The sequence below is a fragment of the Xenia sp. Carnegie-2017 genome, unplaced genomic scaffold (assembly GCF_021976095.1).
Source record: "Xenia sp. Carnegie-2017 unplaced genomic scaffold, XeniaSp_v1 HiC_scaffold_23, whole genome shotgun sequence".
NCBI classification, from domain to species: domain Eukaryota; kingdom Metazoa; phylum Cnidaria; class Anthozoa; order Malacalcyonacea; family Xeniidae; genus Xenia; species Xenia sp. Carnegie-2017.
In genome coordinates, this window is record NW_025813486.1 from 1,883,974 (window position 1) to 1,902,964 (window position 18,991).

The following is an 18,991-nucleotide window of genomic DNA, read 5'->3' on the forward strand; positions in this document are numbered from 1 at the left end:
CCTAAGGTTGAGAATTGAACATTTTACGAATGTACAATTTTTTATTAATTTGCACCATAATGAAATGCTATTTAGCAGCTAAATCCAAGGGGCTAGGCTCTCCCAGTATTGAGAAGAGGTGGCTTTTTGGGCAAGTAAATGACTAAGATTTAAAGTGCTGTTTCCCACACATACCAAAAAGCCTTTTGTCAGTTATTTTCAATGCCTTTTTCACATTTTCTTGTACTAAAGTGTCCTCAAAAATGCAGTAAATAGCAATTTACAGGTTTAAGAAAAACACTCTCCAGACTTCAATCTCATGCCTTTAGGGCTCGTGACTAGCAGCAATTGAATCATTGGCTATGATCTTGAACGAATGTCAGTTTACTTGACCAATTGCTTTAAAACAATAACTTTCATATGACTACAAATTACAACAATGGACAATGCTAAAAAAAATTTGGTTGGGTAATCTGCCCTCAACAAGAAATTGAATTTCCTGTATGCCTAAATCCTGAGCATTCTACAATAATGCAGCCTATAGTTAAACTAGAGCATGAATTAAATTATCAAAAAACAAATGCTAAAACTATAACCTAAACTAAAACTAAAAAATTAAGGTTTTACAATTAAAACTACCATGCACAATCCTAAATTACTCCAAACCTACAATAGATGGGCATTAAAAGGTTGCTTAAATACTTAGTTGGATTTTGTCAATTTCATTTGCTTGAATACTAGTGTCGGCATCATGACCACATTCACGAAATATGAACTCTTCATCAATTGGGATTCGATACTTTTCTTGATACGTATTTTTGCCTCTTTCGTGAGGAGATACTTTAACATAAGGACTACGTCCCCAAAGAGCCAAAAAGCAGCCTTTTAGTAGATCTCTCTTGTGAGAAAAGACAAGATAATCAATTGCGTTACGATCAACTGAAGAACATTTCAAATCCCCATACAATTGCTGACCACCATTCAAATGCATCACATCCCATGTACTAACATTCTTCAAAACTGTAACGACTTTACTTTGTAATTTCTTAGGTAGAGGTTGATCATTTGGAAGGAGGGAACCATTTAGAAACCCGTTAATGAAATCGTTTCGTTTATTTGGAAGGATAACTTCAGGTTTGCTTCCAATTCTCTCATCAATATGAATTTTATTATTCATAAATATTACTCTTGGCTTCAAGTAATCTTTACGAATTGTTATGTTCTTTTTGAAAAGATATTTACGAAGTACCTGTGTTTTATTTTCAAGACTCGTCAAAACATTTCCATACTCAACAGATTCTCTACCTCCAGACCTTGATTGGATCCATTTTTGACCATCTGCACTTAAACTAAGATTCCCAGACCAATTTTTTATTTCCAGCGTGTATATACCGCTAACGTGAATCAAGATAAAGTCTATCTCTCGTTTCTGATGACCTTTAAAATCTGGTATCCGTAAATTAGGAAAAATTGATTCCCTTGGCAGACCGCTATCATACAAGAACTTCTCAAATAATTTCTCCGCATCGCGCCTGCTTTATCTTTTCATCTACGCTGTGTTGTCCTGGATTGGAAGAAAGATGAACCTCCTGAATACGTTGCCATAAAGAAGGCATCTTTAGCGAGTATCAACCGACTCGAATGCTTTGTTTTCTTCTTTTATCCTTCTTTTGATATTGTTCTTTCTCGTTTGTAAATTTTATTTTGAAAAACACGAATTTGATTGGTTAACATAAAGACACTAATTTATGAGAACACTGCAGTGAACTCCATATATATATATCTGGAATGATAACGACAATACATTTTATAGATATAAAATTGAAGCCAAAGTCCTAGTCTCTTGCGCGGTTTGTACGTCAGTTCCAGTCCTTCAAAGTCGAATATTCACGCGGTTTGTACGTCAGTTTCATTCCCCTGAGTGCCAAACATACACGGCCACTATAAATTTGAATACAAATTGCAAAAGCATAAACATATAAACAAAATCACGACAAACAACACACGAGGCCAACTCTTCGCAAAAGATTATTTTTTACAGCTAAAACTTTACTAGTGAGTTCGTTGTAGCACAACTTGTAACGAGGAAAAAGCCAACTGAAAATTACTTTATGCTCAAAGGCAATACAATATATAAAACATGATGAGAAAATATTCAAGCATGAATTTTCTTTCGTCGGAAGGTAAATTTTCAAACGGTGTCAGACGTGTTTGTCTTTTTTGTCGTTTCAATGGATTTAAAGATCTTGTTTTTCCGAAGAAAAAAGCGAATATCCAGGTTCATAAAAATGTTGAGTCTATAACTCGCATTTCACTTTTTACAAGAAACGATTGTATCTTTCATCGATTTTGATAGTGCTTGAAAATACTAAATGGTTGTCATCGATATCAGTAATTGAATATCCTTAAAGACTTTGTTTTAAAGGAAAACCGCAGCGTAAAAGCAGATCGACTAAGTTCACCTCACCCTGCTTCTCGATTTATCACTTTGATTCACTTTCCGTGAACCTTTTCACTCCAAAAATTTCCTTATTTTTACGCTCTGATCAAGATCCGAACTCTACCATTACCAAGGGACAAATGATTGAAAAAAATTAAAATGAACACGCGAGAGACGTGTGATGACGAATGATGACGACAAATATTTTTTTGGCTTCAATTTTTGGCTTCGGTTATCATTCCAGTTATTCAAATGTCGAGTTCACTGGAACACTGTTTTCGTACAGACGGGGCCCGGAAGTACGAGATTTGTACCGTGTGATATCATTGGTTTGCACTAAGACATGCAGTCCAATCAATGGCTTCAGTCAGGCAAGCTATTTGACTTGAAACAACACTTTCTTGCTTTTTCTCTTTCGTGTTGGTTCGCAAGGTTGGTTTTCACTTCTCTGGTTTTCCTCAGCAAAAAAACTCATCACTGTTTTCATTATTAGGATTAAGAAATGGTGAAATGTACAAGTACTTTAAAAATTTGACTTTTGCTTTGAAAGAGCAATGTCTGAAACAAGTGGAATATTGAGGTATTTCCGCGAGCGACAAACTCGAATTCAAAGAACTTGCGCCCGTATCAATGCAAAAGATAATCGTTTTCTTAGTCAACACATTCACTTTCAGTTTGATTTTTGCAGGTAATTTCAATGCAAGACTTGTCGATATGTTACAGTCAAACCGGATGTTGTGTTCCACTCAACATTGCAACATACCTGTCAATTCATTGGTTGATTCCAAACACAATTTGCAGTTTGAAAATTCAAATTGCAAATTGAAGTTTAAAATAGTAGCGAGAGAGTTGCCGAGCGGAAATCGAATTCGTGTAATAAAAATTAATGGACAACATAAAGTTTTAATTAGAGGCAGAAATATACCAAAAAATTGTAAAATTGAATTTATTGTAACGTTTCGTCTTTACTCATGAGATCTTCAGACAATTAATAAATAGGACGTTAAGGGGGTGTTTATATGAATCCGGAATGAGTTTCGATCCGAAATGAGTTTCGATCCGAAATGAACTCATTCCACTGTAAAAGAAATCCTACTGCATGTTTACATGAATACGGAATGAGTCACAACTCGATCCGGATCGAGTTCATTCTTATTTTCATTCCGGATCGAAATTTACTTTTTATCTCATGTAAACGCGAATTGAGTTTCATTCTGGAATGATATTGTGATTAATGACGAAGCACGCATGTGCCATGGGTATTGTCTTCTGGCAAATTGAAGCTCATAAGCAAATAAAGAGGCTAAATGGGTTAAAATGAGTGCGAAGAAAAACAACAATTAGCTTCATGCAAGTGTTAAGCTGTATTAACGCAGGAACAACAGAAAAAAAAGGGTTGCTATAATGTTTATTTTCTCCATCTTCAAATTTCAAAATTCCCGCGAAATGTCAATCCTTGTTTTGATTTCCCATGTAAACACGGATTGACATCACGTTTTGATCGGGATTGAAAGTCATTCCGGATTCATGTAAACACCCCCTAAGACAAGAGAAGTAGTAATTTAACACCTTTTTGTATATATAATATCTTATATTCTCCTATATCGGGGAAACTGGCAGGAACTTAAACATAAGACTTACTGAGCACAAACGAGCTACTAAGAAACAAGACAAAACTAATCACATTGCCGAACATCACCGAATCACAAAGCACAACATTGACTGGGACTCGGCAAAATGCATTACTTACAGTGCTGACTATAGACAACGGCTTACATTAGAAAGTTGGTATACCAACTTGGAACAAACCCCTGTCTGAAGATGTCTTAAGGAAAGACGAAATGTTAAGCCCGCCGCACACTGGTAAACTTGCCGCGCGTACTTGTTATTCGTGACAAGTGTGATCGACGAAATTTCCTAGTGTGCGCGGAGGTTTTGAACATTGTTATTGGTAGGCCGACAATATCAAACGCGTTGATATTGACTCGTTTGTCGACCATTATCATTCAAAAGCTGCACTGGAAGTTGAAAGAATGTTATATGCAGTGCGGTGTTTGAAATTAAGGCCCAGTTCAAACGTCGCATTTTACATGCGCCGAATCAAATGCGAGAATTATGTGCATGTAAAATGCGACGTTTGAATCAATTAAATTCGACGGATTTTAATTTAATGCGACTTTAGTCGCATATTCGTGAGTTAGTCAGATATTCGACAATTCGATGTTGATCCGTCATGAATTTATGCATAATTTTAAGATATTTCTAAGGCAAAATAATTATTTCATGCTAAATGCCATGCGCAAAGTTGTAAAAACATGGCGGCGGCAGTGGGGTAATGGCCTTGTATTTCGTGCACATTTTAACAAAATACACTTGTTTAAAGTGCAAAATTTATATGTACAGGAAAGTTTCATCGGATAAATGTTTGAATCAAATAAATACTTCAAACTTTCTTCCACCAGCCGAATTTCTATCTTGTCTTCGTGATCGATAAGGGCTACGTATGAAGCTTTTTTGACCAATTAACGGTAGAAAACATGGAATTTGCAGAAGCTGCCGTCTCGTTTCTAAATAGTTTATTTGCTGTAACATGCATAATTTCGTCTTTTCCTATTAACACGAATCATATTGAAATGCATAAACTCAACATTTCTGTTCGCCATTTTAGGAAATGGTACAAGAAAATGAATAAACTATGAAAAAAAGTGGAAGCATAACTATAATAAATGCGACTATTAAATTCGACGTCTGAATCAAACTACGCATAAAACTATTTTAGTCGACTAAAACTCAGATTTGATTCGGCGCATGTAAAATGCGACGTTTGAACCGGGCCTAAATGACGATATGATCTTCGCACTTTTGCTGCACAATTTAACTAGGAAATTTTGTCGATCACACTTGTCACGAATAACAAGTACGCGCGGCAAGTTTACCAGTGTGCGACGAAACGTTACAATAAATTCAATTTTACAATTTTTTGGTCTATTTCTATGGCTCTAATTAAAACTTTATGTTGGGCATTAATTTTTATTACACAAATTGACGTTTTTCCAGTGCGGTACTGTTGGTATGTCTCATTATTCCATTCACATAGAAAATAAAACAATCTTTACCAAGTTGAGAACGTGCGGTAGCTATACGGGGGTAAGGCGAAACATTCAAAAGTATCACTTCCAAATTGGACATTTCAAACAGAGCATCCTCGAAAATTATATCAAGTGCAACTGAAAGAAGTCTTTTACTGGCATTACGACCTGGAGAAAAGGACAGGCTACTTGCCAACCCTAATGTAGTGGAACATGTCGAATATCAAAAGCTTCAAAAGTTGAGTACGGTTACTGCAGAATTCAAACTGATGTAATGCTGATGTAATGCTGATGTACGCTGATGAAAGGTACCAACAATAGCGCACGGGAAACAGTTCAAATTGCAATTTGAATTTTCAAACTGCAAATTGCGTTTGGAATCAACCAGTAAATATTGCTAAATTGACAGGTATGTTGCAATGTTCATGGGAACACAACATCCGGTTTGACTGTAACATAACGTTTGTCGAAATGTAACATCTACAGGTTGGAAGTTTCGTTTCTTATCAAAATATGCTCCTAGACAAAAATACACAAATACTCTAATCAAAAACTAAAATTTAATTAAAGTAAAATCTAAATAGTTATCGTTGAAAAAAATCCCAAGATATTGTATTAATGTTTAAGCAAAATATAAATAAAATTAGTAAAAAACAAATGCTGAAACTATAGTCTACTAAACTAACTAAACTATAGTTTACAAGGTTTTGAAAATAAGACTACTTACGTAATCATAAATTACTCTAAACTAAACAGACTCTGAAAAAAGCTTGTCTATATCAATGGTACATCTCTATGTGCAATAATCGATGAATGAAATCAAGTTAAAACTTAATTCAATCTTGTTAACTTTAAATACTGACGTCATTATTACCACCATTCATGAAATTGAATCAATACATCAGAGAGTTTGAATCTTCACGATAACCTTTCTCCGGGCATCTGTGTTTTTCTCTCATTTCATGGTGACTTTCACAGACAGTTTGTCCAAATAAGGCAGAAAAAACCTATTATACAACTTCGTTCATGTGAAAAACAAGGCGTTATCTTTCTATCAACTTTATGATACATGGACAACCTTTGAAATCCCCATGTAACTGCTTACCACCATTCAAATACATCACATCCCATGAGCCAACATTCTTCAAAACATCCTTTACTTCATGCTGTAGTACTTCCGGTAACCGTCGGGCATTGTCTGGAACCCTCTCGAAAACATAATAAACTTTTTGATATTGATTTGAAGAATAACTTCTGATTGGTTTTGTATTATCTTGTCGATGTAAATATTTCTGTTCACGAATACAACTCTTGGCTTCAAATATTCTTTACGAACTATAACCTTGTGACGAGACAAATGGTCATGAAGTAATCGCGTCTTTTCTTTTAGACACTTTAAAACATTGTCATATTTGATTTGAATGTATCGACTACCTCTAAGCCATTTTTACTAACATTTTCTGCGTCTTTACCAAGATAGTATTGTTATCACAAATTGGAAAATTGCGGCACCTTGGTAGACCGATCTTTAGCAAATACGCAAAATTGCCTCTCCGCAAATCCGACTTTCTGCTTTGTCTTATTTTATCACGACGCATCAATGATACTGTGGAAAAGGATGAAACGCACAGGTACCCGGAGGAAGCAACTCCTTTAAAAGTAGACATCTTAAGCGAGCAATTTATCAGCGTGTAAACTGATCTCAAAATTGAGCATTAAAGAAAGTCAGTCGGCTGATTATCTTTCGGGAAAAATGGAGAACGAGTTTGGCTGACGCAATAGTTTCCGGTTTGCTACCGTGAAATTGGCACCACATTGGGCACCACAATCAACACAACATTCATCACAACATTCATCACAGCATTCATCACCACATTCAACTAAAATTTATCATTCAAAATGATAAATCGAAAAATCGTCTTTAAAACACGTTTTCTATCAAATACAACAGTAAAAAACAATTAACTACTTATTACTATTTTCTGTCCTTAAACATCACAAAAAGTATAAAGTCGAAATTGAAGAAAACACTAAACTTTATGTTACAGTGTACTTTCAATTCTCTTATTGGCATATAATTTAAAAAAAACTGTACAGTAGGAATTTTTAAACATTGTTAGATAATTAAATTGTCTAAATAAATCCAAAATCTAGAGAGTGCACAAAAAAAAGGGATGGTTGTGAAAGAAATCATCGACAAAGGATAAGAGTGAAAACTTTTTTTTGAATGTGTAAATATAATTTTATCTATTTGAGTGGATTAAAATTCTGGTTCATTCCTAAACAAAGGCATAAATAAAAACTACACGGTAAATTTTTAAACTCAATAATGTAAATATTCTTATTTGTCTTCACATCCAAATCTGGAGGTGGCTGTGAAAATAAAGAAATAATATTCAGCAGAATATTTCTCTGGTAACTGTAAAAGTTGGCACCATTCGACAAAACATCTATAGCTAAAAAACTACGGTAGAATTTTTTTTTACTAAGCTCAAGTATATTTAGAATTTTATATTGTCACAGAAGATGCTGAAAATATAAATGGTAAATCAGTGAAATGTGGGTGACTCAAATGCGCGTAATATAATCTATGAATAACTGCATTCCTGTTTTGACATGGTGACGTGATTAAACACAGGAAACGGGCAGGCGTTTGTAATCAAATCTGCCAATATCGTTTCAATTTCTCTATCTGAAATCGTCGAAATAAAAAGTAACTTCATATAGTTCAGGCAGAGGAACATTTTTAGAAAAAGTGAAATTGTTAATCCGATAATTTATTCTCATCGTATTAACAACATGGAAAAAAATTACCAAAAGATAAATAAATACATGATTTGTAATTTTGAATGAAATAAAGTGAACTAATTATGTCACGTTACTTTACTAGATTCACTAAATTCAGAAAAATTAAAAGCGACATCTAGAACAAGGGTGGCTGGTGGTCGGATACAGTCGGCAGGCAGTCAAAATTTTAACTAACACCTTTTTATGAATATATCAGTCAAGTCTGAACGGACAATTTGCATGGTTTATAGGAAATTTTGTCGATCACTTGTCACGAATAACAAGTACGCGCGGATTTACAGTGTGCGATTCTTAATAAATTCAATTTTACAATTTTTGGTCTATTTCTGGCTCTAATTAAAACTTTAAGTTGGGCATTAATTTTATTACACAAATTGAAGTTTTCGCGTGCGGTACAGTTGGTATGTCTCATTATGCCATTCATAAACAATCTTTACCAAGTTGAGAACGTGGGGTAGCTATACGGGGGTAAGGCGAAACATTCAAATGCATTACTTCCAAATTGGACATTTCAAACAGAGCATCCTCGAAAATTATATCAAGTGCAACTGAAAGAAGTCTTTTACTGGCATTACGACCTGGAGAAAAGGACAGGCTACTTGCCAACCCTAATGTAGTCGAACATGTCGAATATCAAAAGCTTCAAAAGTTGAGTACGGTTACTGCAGAATTCAAACTGATGTAATGCTGATGTAATGCTGATGTAATGCTGATGTACGCTGATGAAAGACCCTGCGCAGCAAAACAGACAAATTGCAATTTGAATTTTCAAACTGCAACGTTTGGAATCAACCAGTAAATATTGTAAAGTGAACAGGTATGTTGCAATGTTCATGGAACACAACATCCGGTTTGACTGTAACATAACGTTTGTCGAAATGTAACATCTACAGGTTGGAAGTTTCGTTTCTTATCAAAATATGCTCCTAACAAAAAAAAACCTTTCTAATCAAAATAAAATTTAATTAAAAGTAAAATCTAAATAGTTGTCGTTGAAAAAAATCCCAAGATATTGTATTAATGTTTAAGCAAAATATAAATAAAATTAGTAAAAAACAAATGCTGAAACTATAACGAAGCTCTACTAAACTAACTAAACTATAGTTTTACAAGGTTTTGAAAATAAGACTACCCCACGTAATCATAAATTACTCTAAACAGACTCTGAAAAAAAACTTGTCTATATCAATGGTACATCTCTATGTGCAATAATCGATGAATGAAATCAAGTTAAATACTTAATTCAATCTTGTTAATGTCATTTGCTAAAATACTGACGTCATTATTAACACCACATTCATGAAATTGAAACAATGCATCGTGAGGGATTTGAATCTTCGTCCGATAACCTGTGTTTTCTCGTTCATGTAAGGTGACTTTCACAGACGGAGTTTGTCCAAATAAGGCAGAAAAAAAACCTATTATACAACTTCGTTCATGTGAAAAAACAAGGCGTTCAGTTATCTTTCTATCAACTGTAATACATGGACAACCTTTGAAATCCCCATGTAACTGCTTACCACCATTCAAATACATCACATCCCATGAGCCAACATTCTTCAAAACGTCCTTTACTTCATGCTGTAGTGCTTCCGGTAACCGTCGTGCATTGTCTGTAACGGAGCCCTCTCGAAAACCGCCAATAAACTTTCGATATTGATTTGGAAGAATAACTTCTGACTGGTTTTCTATTCTCTTGTCGATGCAAATATTTCTGTTCACGAATACAACTCTTGGCTTCAAATATTCTTTATGAACTATAACCTTGTTACGAGACAAATAATCATGAAGTAATCGCGTCTTTTCTTCTAGACACTTTAAAACATTGTCATATTTGATTTCAATGTTTTGGCTACCTCTAAGCGTTGACTGAATCCATTTCCCACCATCTTTACTAACGGAAAGATTCCCAGACCAATTTTTTATTTCCAATACGTATATCCCACTATGGTGAATCAAAACAAAATCTATCTCACGTGTATAAGGTCCGTTACGACATCCCTTGCGTCTTTTATCGGATTTTTGCGTCTTTTACGAGAAGTCGGTATCGTTGGTATCCGCAAATTGGGGAAAATTGCAGCGTTTGGTAGACCAATGTTTAACAAACTCTGCGCAAATTTTTCCTCCGCTGGCCTGCTTGGTCTATTCTATCGACAGGGTGATATCGTGGAAGGATGAAGCGCACAATTTGAAGACGCTCCTTTAAAGTAGACATCTTAAGCGAGCAATTTATTAAGAGCATTAAAGAAAGTCGGTCGGCTGATTATCTTTCGGGGGAAATGGAGAACGAGTTTGGCTGACGCATTTCCGGTTTACTACTGTGAAATTGGCACCTTATTGGGCACCACAATGAACACAACACACACACGGCATTCATCACCACATTCAACTAAAATTTATTCAAAATGATAAATTGAAAAATCGTCTTTAAGAAACGTTTTCCATCAAATACAACAGTAAAAAACAATTCTTAACTGTTTATTACTACTTTACTGTCCTTAAACATCACAAAAAATGTATAAAAGTGAAGAAATCGAAGAAAACACTAAGCTTCAATTTAAATTGTACTTTTCATTTCTCTTAATTAGCTTATAATTTAAAAACTACACGGTAGAATTTTTTTAAACTTGGCCAGAATATAGATAATTATATTGTCTAAAATATATCGAAAATCTGGAGGTACAAATAAGTTGTAGAAAATGACACATCAAAATCTGGAGTACACAAAAATATAAGGAATAACATTCCGAGAGAATACTCTGGTATAAACTGTGAAGTTGGCACCATTCGACAAACAGCTCTATAGCTAAAAAACTACACGGTAGAATTTTTTTAAACTCAAGTATATTATAGAATTTTATATTGTCTAAAATATATCCAAAATTTGAAAAGTGCACAAAAATATAAATGGTAGAAAAACATCGACAAATGTGGGTGACTCAAATGCGCGTAACATAATCTATGAATAACTACATTTCTATTTAGCTACAAGTGACGTGTTTAGAAAGCAGAAACGGGCGAGAGCGTTGTAATCAAAATCTGCCAAAAATCACGTTCAATTCTCTATCAATCGTCGAAATAAAGTAACTTCATATAAGTTCAGAATGCAAGAGGAACATTTTCAGAAAAATTGAAATCATTTATCGATATTCTGATCGTGTTAACAACGTAAAAAATGCGATAGAAAAAAAGTACTAAGGTAAATAATAGCCGATTTGTAATTGTAAGATAATAAAGTGAACTAATTATGTCATTTACTTTACTAGATTCACTAAATTTTGAAAAAATTAAAAGCGATGAGCATCTAGAACAAACTTTCAAGAAAGATAACCAGCACTGTTACGTCACTGCATAATTAATTTGGCATAAACAACCAAACAGAGTTTACTACTTTGAAACAATTTTGTAAAAAGTGAATTGTATTAAAAATTTTTTGTTCACTCTCTAGATTTTGGATATATTTTAGACAATAAAAACATGTGTAATATGCAAAAGTTTAAAAAATTCTACCGTGTAGTTTTTTATTTATAGGCCTTTGTTTAGTAATGAACCAGAATTCTTAACTTAATTATATAAAATTATATTACGCGCATTCGTGTCACCTAACTTTGTCGATGATTTTCTACAACTTAATTTTTTTGTGCACTCTCTAGATTTTGGATGTATTTTAGACAATTTAATTATCTATATTCTGGACAAGTTTAAAAAAATTCTACCGTACAGTTTTTAAATTATATGCCAAATAAGAGAAATGAAAAGTACACTGTAACCTAAAGTTTAGTGTTTTCTTCAATTTCTTGACTTCTATACTTTTTTTGTGATGTTTAAGGACAGTAAAGTAGTAATAAGTAGTTGAGAATTGTTTTTTACTGTTGCGTTTGATGGAAAACGTGTTTCAAAGACGATTTTTCAATCTATCATTTGAATGATAGATTTTTAGGAAGTGTGGTGATGAATGATTGTGAGAGATGTTGTGTTGACTTTGCCAATAGCAGTATGTCGATTGCATAAATGTCAAAAGACGTTGATTTAACATAAGTCGATTTACATAGTAAAATAACGACTTTGTCGTTGTGACAAAATCAAAAATTGTCTTAAAAATAGCAAATACCATTGTGAATAGTCAAAATAATAACGTAATAGTTGTTAAAAGAGCTGTTTGAACCCAGAACACTAACCTAACAATTCTAAAACAACTGTTTTTGACGTTTATGTACATAAATTTATGTTGAAGTGGAAATTCGCCTTCATTCGCAGCAATAAGGTAACTCACTCTAATTTCGCTACACCATCACCATATACTATAAGCTTCTGAATAGTAACTGACCTTACATTTACTGGATGGTGCTCCATTCAAGAGACACGAACTTCAATGAAAGCCAAGATTTACAAGACCTGCATAAAAACACTTGTCAATAAACTATCATTAACCAAAATGTAAGGTTTTTGCAGAGAAATAAAGGAACGAAGTGTTTTTGTACAGACAGAGCCAGCAGTGCAACCTTTGTACAAAAATACAGAGGTCCGATATTTCTCCGTTATATACAAAGCACGCAAGGTTGACGAAAACTTTATCATATGGCATAGGATATTTATACTTTTGATGTTTTTTGCGGGCATTTAATTTATTTGTAATGGTCCGTTTGTCCTTCATAATGGAGCCAATCAAAGCGCACTTTTTCACCGGAAGTGACGCTTGTAATAAAATAACATAATATAATATAACATAATATAATATAATATAATATAATATAATATAATATATTATAATATATGAATAAATTATTTATAGTCATGTGTTCAATACGACGAGAATACCTTTTTGTTGTGTATCATTAATTGCCCAGCAAATGCAATAATGATTTAGCAATTGATAAAACAAGTTTACTTCATCAAGCATTTCGAGTTTTTCAATCCTAAAATTATTGATTTGTGTAAAAACTAACATAGAAAGTTTTACATGTTTGTAAATGTAGATCGTCCAGGTTAATATAGTCCTGAGAAGGACTGTTTTTGTTGTTGTTGACTGACGTTTCAACAACCTTAGCGGTAGTCATCTTCAGAGTCAAAAAGTTAGAGTTGTTGTCTCTGAATGACTACCGTAACACAATCCTATAGGCTTCCCTGGGCATCATACAAACATGTTATTCTCGGGTTCAAACCATTTACTTTATAGAAAGTTTTATTCAACAACATACTTAACCTTTCACGATCTTCATATGGTAATTTTTGATAAACAGGCGACATATCAAGAACACCAGCGGTGCTCCATGACAGATTTTCAAAGCGTTCAACCTTAAAGGAAATATGCCTGAATAAAGCTAAAGTATAAATGATTTGCTAGCTTTTGTTTATCGGTTTACCTGTGATTTAAGGGTTGGACAAGCTAAAGCACCATAAAGAAAGCAATTACGCACCTGAAATGAAAATATGATTGCACAATCAAAAATTCATGATCTACTTGAAGATGATCATTTGATGTTTGCTAACACGTATCATTGGTGAAACTAATGTTTGAAAATCAAATCCACAACAAGGTGTTAGTAATGATGTTTTTAAAATCACAATCTAATGATTGTTGTATTTTATGGCAAGCTCATAAAATTTGAATTAGCACATATATGATCAACAAAATGCAAGGATTATTCTCTTGATGCAAAACAAGCACAGGCAGATAAAATATGAGGCCTACCTTGAGATTATCAATCATAACTTGACCAAAGGTATCGTTCATATTCACTTGCTCATAGTTTAAAAATAAAGCAGTAGGAAAATTCTCTCCTGCCCATTTAATCAGAGTCTCAGACTCTTTAGGATGAAGATATACCAAGACGCACTCAGTAATAAACACCGTAGGAAGGCTGTCCGGATGAGCAAAACAAAAATAAGCAAAATGATAAGGATGTGTGTTTCAAAAGTAAAATACCTTTTGTCAAGTGAGTATTTCAATAATTTCTCTTCTAGTTCAGTAATATTCCTGATATCAGCAGCAAGCAAATGATAATCCCTAAAGTGAATTTCCTCATGACCTACAATGAGACAAAATGTTTCACTATAAGTGAGAAAAATTGCGTTGTTTCCTTCTGCAACAATAAAATGATGAAGCTTTTTTGGTTAAAAAAATCATTTCGAGATAAAACAAACCATATTCAACACTTGCATCAAAATACAACTGCAACGCTTTCTTTTGTCTAAGAGTTAGAAACCAAGACAATTTAAGCTTCACATCCCTTTTACTGTCATCATTATCAATTCTTTTCACCTGGCCATACATTTCTACTTGTAACGGCACCAAAGTCCACATCATAAAACATCATTGGACAAGTGCCAGACTCCTTGAGTTGCCAATAGCGTGTATCAAATCCAGCGCCAAGATTGATAACCTGACAACCGTTGGATGTCATTTCAGGAATTGGTTGAGTATAGTTTCCATTCCTTTTACGAGCATAATAACCTGTGTAGAATATTGAAGAGAAAATTTTCCACAAGATCTTTTCTCTGCACAATGAAAGTATTATGTACCATAAATGCACGAAAAACAACCAATAGTATGCTATTTATGAGTGATAATAAAAGTGTAATATATACATGTCAAGCTTATACTATACTTTAAAAATAAAATATATGATACACTTTGCTGATGTGCAAATAATATATGTACAAAACGGAACCTATACCAAGTATAGCAAGTCTCATTATTCAACGAGTTACCCAGCCACATACAAATGTTTCTGGAGTGCACTATACATAATAAATGCTGAGACTACGAGTGTATAACTGCTATGAGTTTGTCTGCAAAAAATTCATTATTTCACTTCATATAAACGATTTAAAGAACGAACCTCTATTAATCTCAGGCGTCTTTCTTTCTGTTTTCTTCACAAAATATTGTATATAATTATCTTGCCAGTACCCCAAGTGAACAGCAAATCTAAAAAAATATGAAAACAATCGCTGAAATTATCAATTCTTTTTCAATGAGCAAAATATAAACAAAATATGGACAACCTTTTACACATAGATGCATCGTCATTTGTGGCTATCACACCTCGTCTTGCGAAAGCATCGCGTTTTAATTGAACAAAAGTTGAAGAAGAATAACGATGAAGCTTCGTAGAAAAAGCTTATATTTAAAAAATCAGTCTTATCGGCCATATTGAATTCACGAGCCTTTAATATTTTTAACAGCGGCATATTATTGACTAATATATTCGAAGGACCATGCCCTTGTATCAAACCTTGGCCCAAACCTTTGGTCCTTGCATTGGATTCAGAAATTGGACAAAATGATTGGACCATGTCATTATCACTAGAACCCAGCTCTCTTATCTACCTGCAGAAATCCTTCCTCACACCCCGCATCAGCAATGGTATGAACAAACTGTGAATTTCAAACATAAAATTTTCATATTTGTATTAAAACATCTTTTAGTATATACAACATCATAATCATGAAATAAAACAATTATTTTACAATGATAGACCATTTGATTTTCTCAAAGTTCATAGAAATAATTTTTTAACTTTACTATAAATTCTTCATACAAGAGGGTTTCTGAAGAAGAAATGTCTTTAACATCATTAGGAACTGTCACATTTCAAGAAGTTTCTGAAGAAGAAATGTCTTTAACATCATTAGGAACTGTCACATTTCTACAACACTGCTCCAAAGATGTAAAAATAAGTCAAACAACATACAAATGTTGGCATGTTGGCTATTTACATCTTTATTGCATGACTCTGAAATAGTAAACAAATGAAAGGTAAGTGAGAGAGACAATAATGAAAACAAAAATGCAGTTTGAAAGTCACCTTGTGAATCTGCGAAGATCCATTTGGTAAACCAATGGTTTTAATTGTCCTTGGTTGATCCTTAACAAAGTTTCGACATGATGCCAATTTGGATTCAAGAGCCTGATGTAAAATCAATAAAGAAAATAAGTTAAAAGAAAAATTTGTAATGTAGCTACAACAAACCACCCTCAATATATGAATACAATCTTAAAGACAGTCAAAAGAAAAGACTTGTAATGTGGCTATGATAAACTAACCCCAACTTTACGTAGAAGATCTCCAACAATGTTTAGTGCTGAAATTCTGGCTGAAGGTGCAAGAGGCGTTCCACCATTTTGAGATTTATGCGGGGATGGTGTTAAATGTTCAGCTTTCACATCTCTTCTGATATGTGGCTTCGCTTTATCATCTTTCTTTCCATCTGTTGTTCCTTCTGTATCTTCTAATTCTAAACTCTTTTGCGTGCGAACAGCAAGTTCTTGATGAAGATCTAAACAAACATCAATAAAATTTTATAAATTATGTTTCTAAGAAATAAGTCAAAACAAATAATGTTCTTAAGTTACAAATACATCCTTCACAATAGAAAGAATCAAAATATCCTAACCTCTGGCTTCATCCTTTAATCTCTGTATGGTTTCAACTAATGTTTCTTTCTCGTCCAATTCATTTTCTAAGATGGCATTTCTTTCGATAGCCTAAAGTGAAAATAATAAATGAATAAACAAAGCTGTGATTTATAAAAATAACTTTATACGTGAGCATCGCAGTACCTCATTTAGTCGCTGCTCAAAATCTTCAAGTGAACTTACTGTCACTCTAGAGAAGGAGTAAAAACTTGAATGAATTCAAAAACTGCTAAAATATCAACACTAATTTTTCACCATGGTAAAAAAGATATGAAATCAGTCAAAGATTTTCAGATTAATCATCAAATTGAATGTTATTTGGACTATACACAGACACACAGCACAATGGCAACTAGTCAACCGTTTTCACAATACATTAACATAACACACAAGTCATTAACATTTGTTAAATTTTCTTGGTCTTTATTGAAAGCGAGCAGATATATCTATGACTAAGACGATTAGACTTGATTGCCAAATAACGACGCGACGAACAAAGAACTTTTTCCTGTTAAAGACGCATATTAAAGGAAGGAATCTCGAATACTCGGAACTGTCTCCTCTAGCTAATTATTGATAAGGGGACAAGAAACTATTCAATTAAACAAAATAACATAAACTTTACCATAGCGAAGGCTGTTTAACGAAAGGAAAACGAGCGATTAACAAGTAACACTTCATCGTTAAAAATTATGTTAAATTAACCATCGAGTTGATTTACATAAACAATTCGTAAAGGATTCGTCGTTCTCAAAAGAATGACACATCCCATCTGTCTTTAATCAAAATGTCAAGATCTTCAGAACGAAAGCATTTAAAATATGTTTACTTATGTTTACTTTGATTCGTTTCATGAAAGGTGTCGTGTATTAAACTGAGTATTGACATACTTCCTCTACATTAAGTTAAACTAATATCAAATAAATATATAAGATACCGTTTTGCTCGTTCAAGATCATCATTAGACTGTTCCAATTCTCTGACATATTTCCTGAGTTCGTCTTGAATCGCTTTCAGCTGAGCATTTTCATCTTGTAAAGATGTTATGGTTATATATGATTCGTTTTGACTCGCTTCCAGCTTTTCCTGTAAAAGGCAGACAAAGAAATAGTCATCGCTGGTCTATATTAGTACATATCTTGCTTGTATAGATTTGGCGAATTGAATACTCGAGAGCTTTCGCATGTATATACCTTATAAGCAGAATTTTCGGGCATTCATAACGGCATTGAAATATTTATGCGAAGTTTACATTTATCTTTGATATGTAATATTCGCTGTTTCAATACCTTTAAATTTTCATTGTCAGTTTCAAGTCGTGTTTTTATTGATAACAGTTCGCGTTGACGAACTTCTGCTTGTTCCAGTTGAGCTTCGAGTTCAGCTTCAAGCTCTCTGCTACCTTCTTGAAATTCATCGAGTTCCTCTCTTGTTTCGCGCAACCTTGAGAATTTGAAAGGAGAAGTTTGATTACATTATGTTCATCGTAGCGTTAAACAAAGCAACATTTCCCTAGTTTTTAACAATCGTATAACGCCATCAGATAACGTTAAATGCATAAAAATACCTCATGGAGTATTCCTCTGCTAACTTTCGCCAGTATTTTGCTTCCTCCTTCGTATCTGCGAACTTAGGAACCTCATCGTTTGAGTTCATGCCTGGCATAATAAAGTGTTTACCACGCGGCTACAAGCCAATGCAAGCACTACACGAACAAGAAAATATCTGTCACATATGGCTTAGTCTCTTCCTACGTAATCAATACCGCAGTGAGGACCTAATGAAGTAATGGAAGAGACATTTCATCAGTACAGTGGAATTTGTGAAATGTAAATTTTGTTACTGACATATGAATATAATGATGGCTTCTTCTCTTTCAATGACATCATGCTCGCAAAGGAGCTTGGGATGGGAAACAAATCGTACTCCAGTAATATATATGCTCAGTTGATATCGGATGTATGATATATGATCCACGTGTGCACGTATGACGTAATAATTTGAAACGTTTATGAGCCAATAAGTGTAAGTTACTGTTTTTAAAACAGTAATTTACTAACACTGATTGGCTCAGAAAATGTTACAACACTGCTAACAGCCTAATAGTAGCGTAGCAGCCTGGCAAGTTTATTCCCAAAAGGTAAATCATTAGATTATCGTCATAATTTCTTTCGCAATATACAAGGACTTACTAAAGTCCCTGACAGACTGCCACGACACCACGATCCAAAAGTGCAACAAAAGCAGAACTA

The 18,991-nt window shown here is 33.8% G+C and overlaps 4 protein-coding genes across 4 annotated transcripts; all 4 read right to left on the reverse strand.

Annotated features, from left to right (window-relative positions):
• Nucleotides 1–21: 21 nt before the first annotated feature.
• On the reverse strand, nt 22–6,703 carry LOC124448004. Its single transcript, XM_046999014.1, has 2 exons — nt 6,669–6,703; nt 22–1,511 (listed from the first exon to the last, which is right to left on the reverse strand). Exons 1-2 carry the CDS (start codon nt 6,701–6,703, stop codon nt 674–676), a joined length of 873 nt encoding a protein of 290 aa, XP_046854970.1. The 3' UTR covers nt 22–673.
• Nucleotides 6,050–10,573, reverse strand: LOC124447767. Its single transcript, XM_046998768.1, has 3 exons — nt 10,173–10,573; nt 9,514–10,080; nt 6,050–6,299 (listed from the first exon to the last, which is right to left on the reverse strand). Exons 1-2 carry the CDS (start codon nt 10,203–10,205, stop codon nt 9,547–9,549), a joined length of 567 nt encoding a protein of 188 aa, XP_046854724.1. The 5' UTR covers nt 10,206–10,573; the 3' UTR covers nt 6,050–6,299; nt 9,514–9,546.
• A 14-nt stretch (nt 10,574–10,587) lies between these two features.
• Nucleotides 10,588–15,576, reverse strand: LOC124447768 (leucine carboxyl methyltransferase 1-like). Its single transcript, XM_046998769.1, is given in 11 exon segments — nt 10,588–10,705; nt 12,644–12,711; nt 13,135–13,232; nt 13,520–13,611; nt 13,680–13,733; nt 14,009–14,177; nt 14,243–14,345; nt 14,461–14,579; nt 14,581–14,770; nt 15,159–15,247; nt 15,325–15,576. Coding segments are annotated over 10 exon segments (951 nt in total). The 5' UTR covers nt 15,336–15,576; the 3' UTR covers nt 10,588–10,705; nt 12,644–12,685.
• Nucleotides 15,577–15,742: 166 nt separating this feature from the next.
• LOC124448443 (nuclear distribution protein nudE homolog 1-like) lies at nt 15,743–18,536 on the reverse strand. Its single transcript, XM_046999458.1, has 9 exons — nt 18,517–18,536; nt 18,307–18,444; nt 18,029–18,182; nt 17,677–17,825; nt 16,884–16,929; nt 16,718–16,808; nt 16,368–16,600; nt 16,129–16,230; nt 15,743–16,056 (listed from the first exon to the last, which is right to left on the reverse strand). Exons 2-9 carry the CDS (start codon nt 18,402–18,404, stop codon nt 16,036–16,038), a joined length of 894 nt encoding a protein of 297 aa, XP_046855414.1. The 5' UTR covers nt 18,405–18,444; nt 18,517–18,536; the 3' UTR covers nt 15,743–16,035.
• Nucleotides 18,537–18,991: the final 455 nt, after the last annotated feature.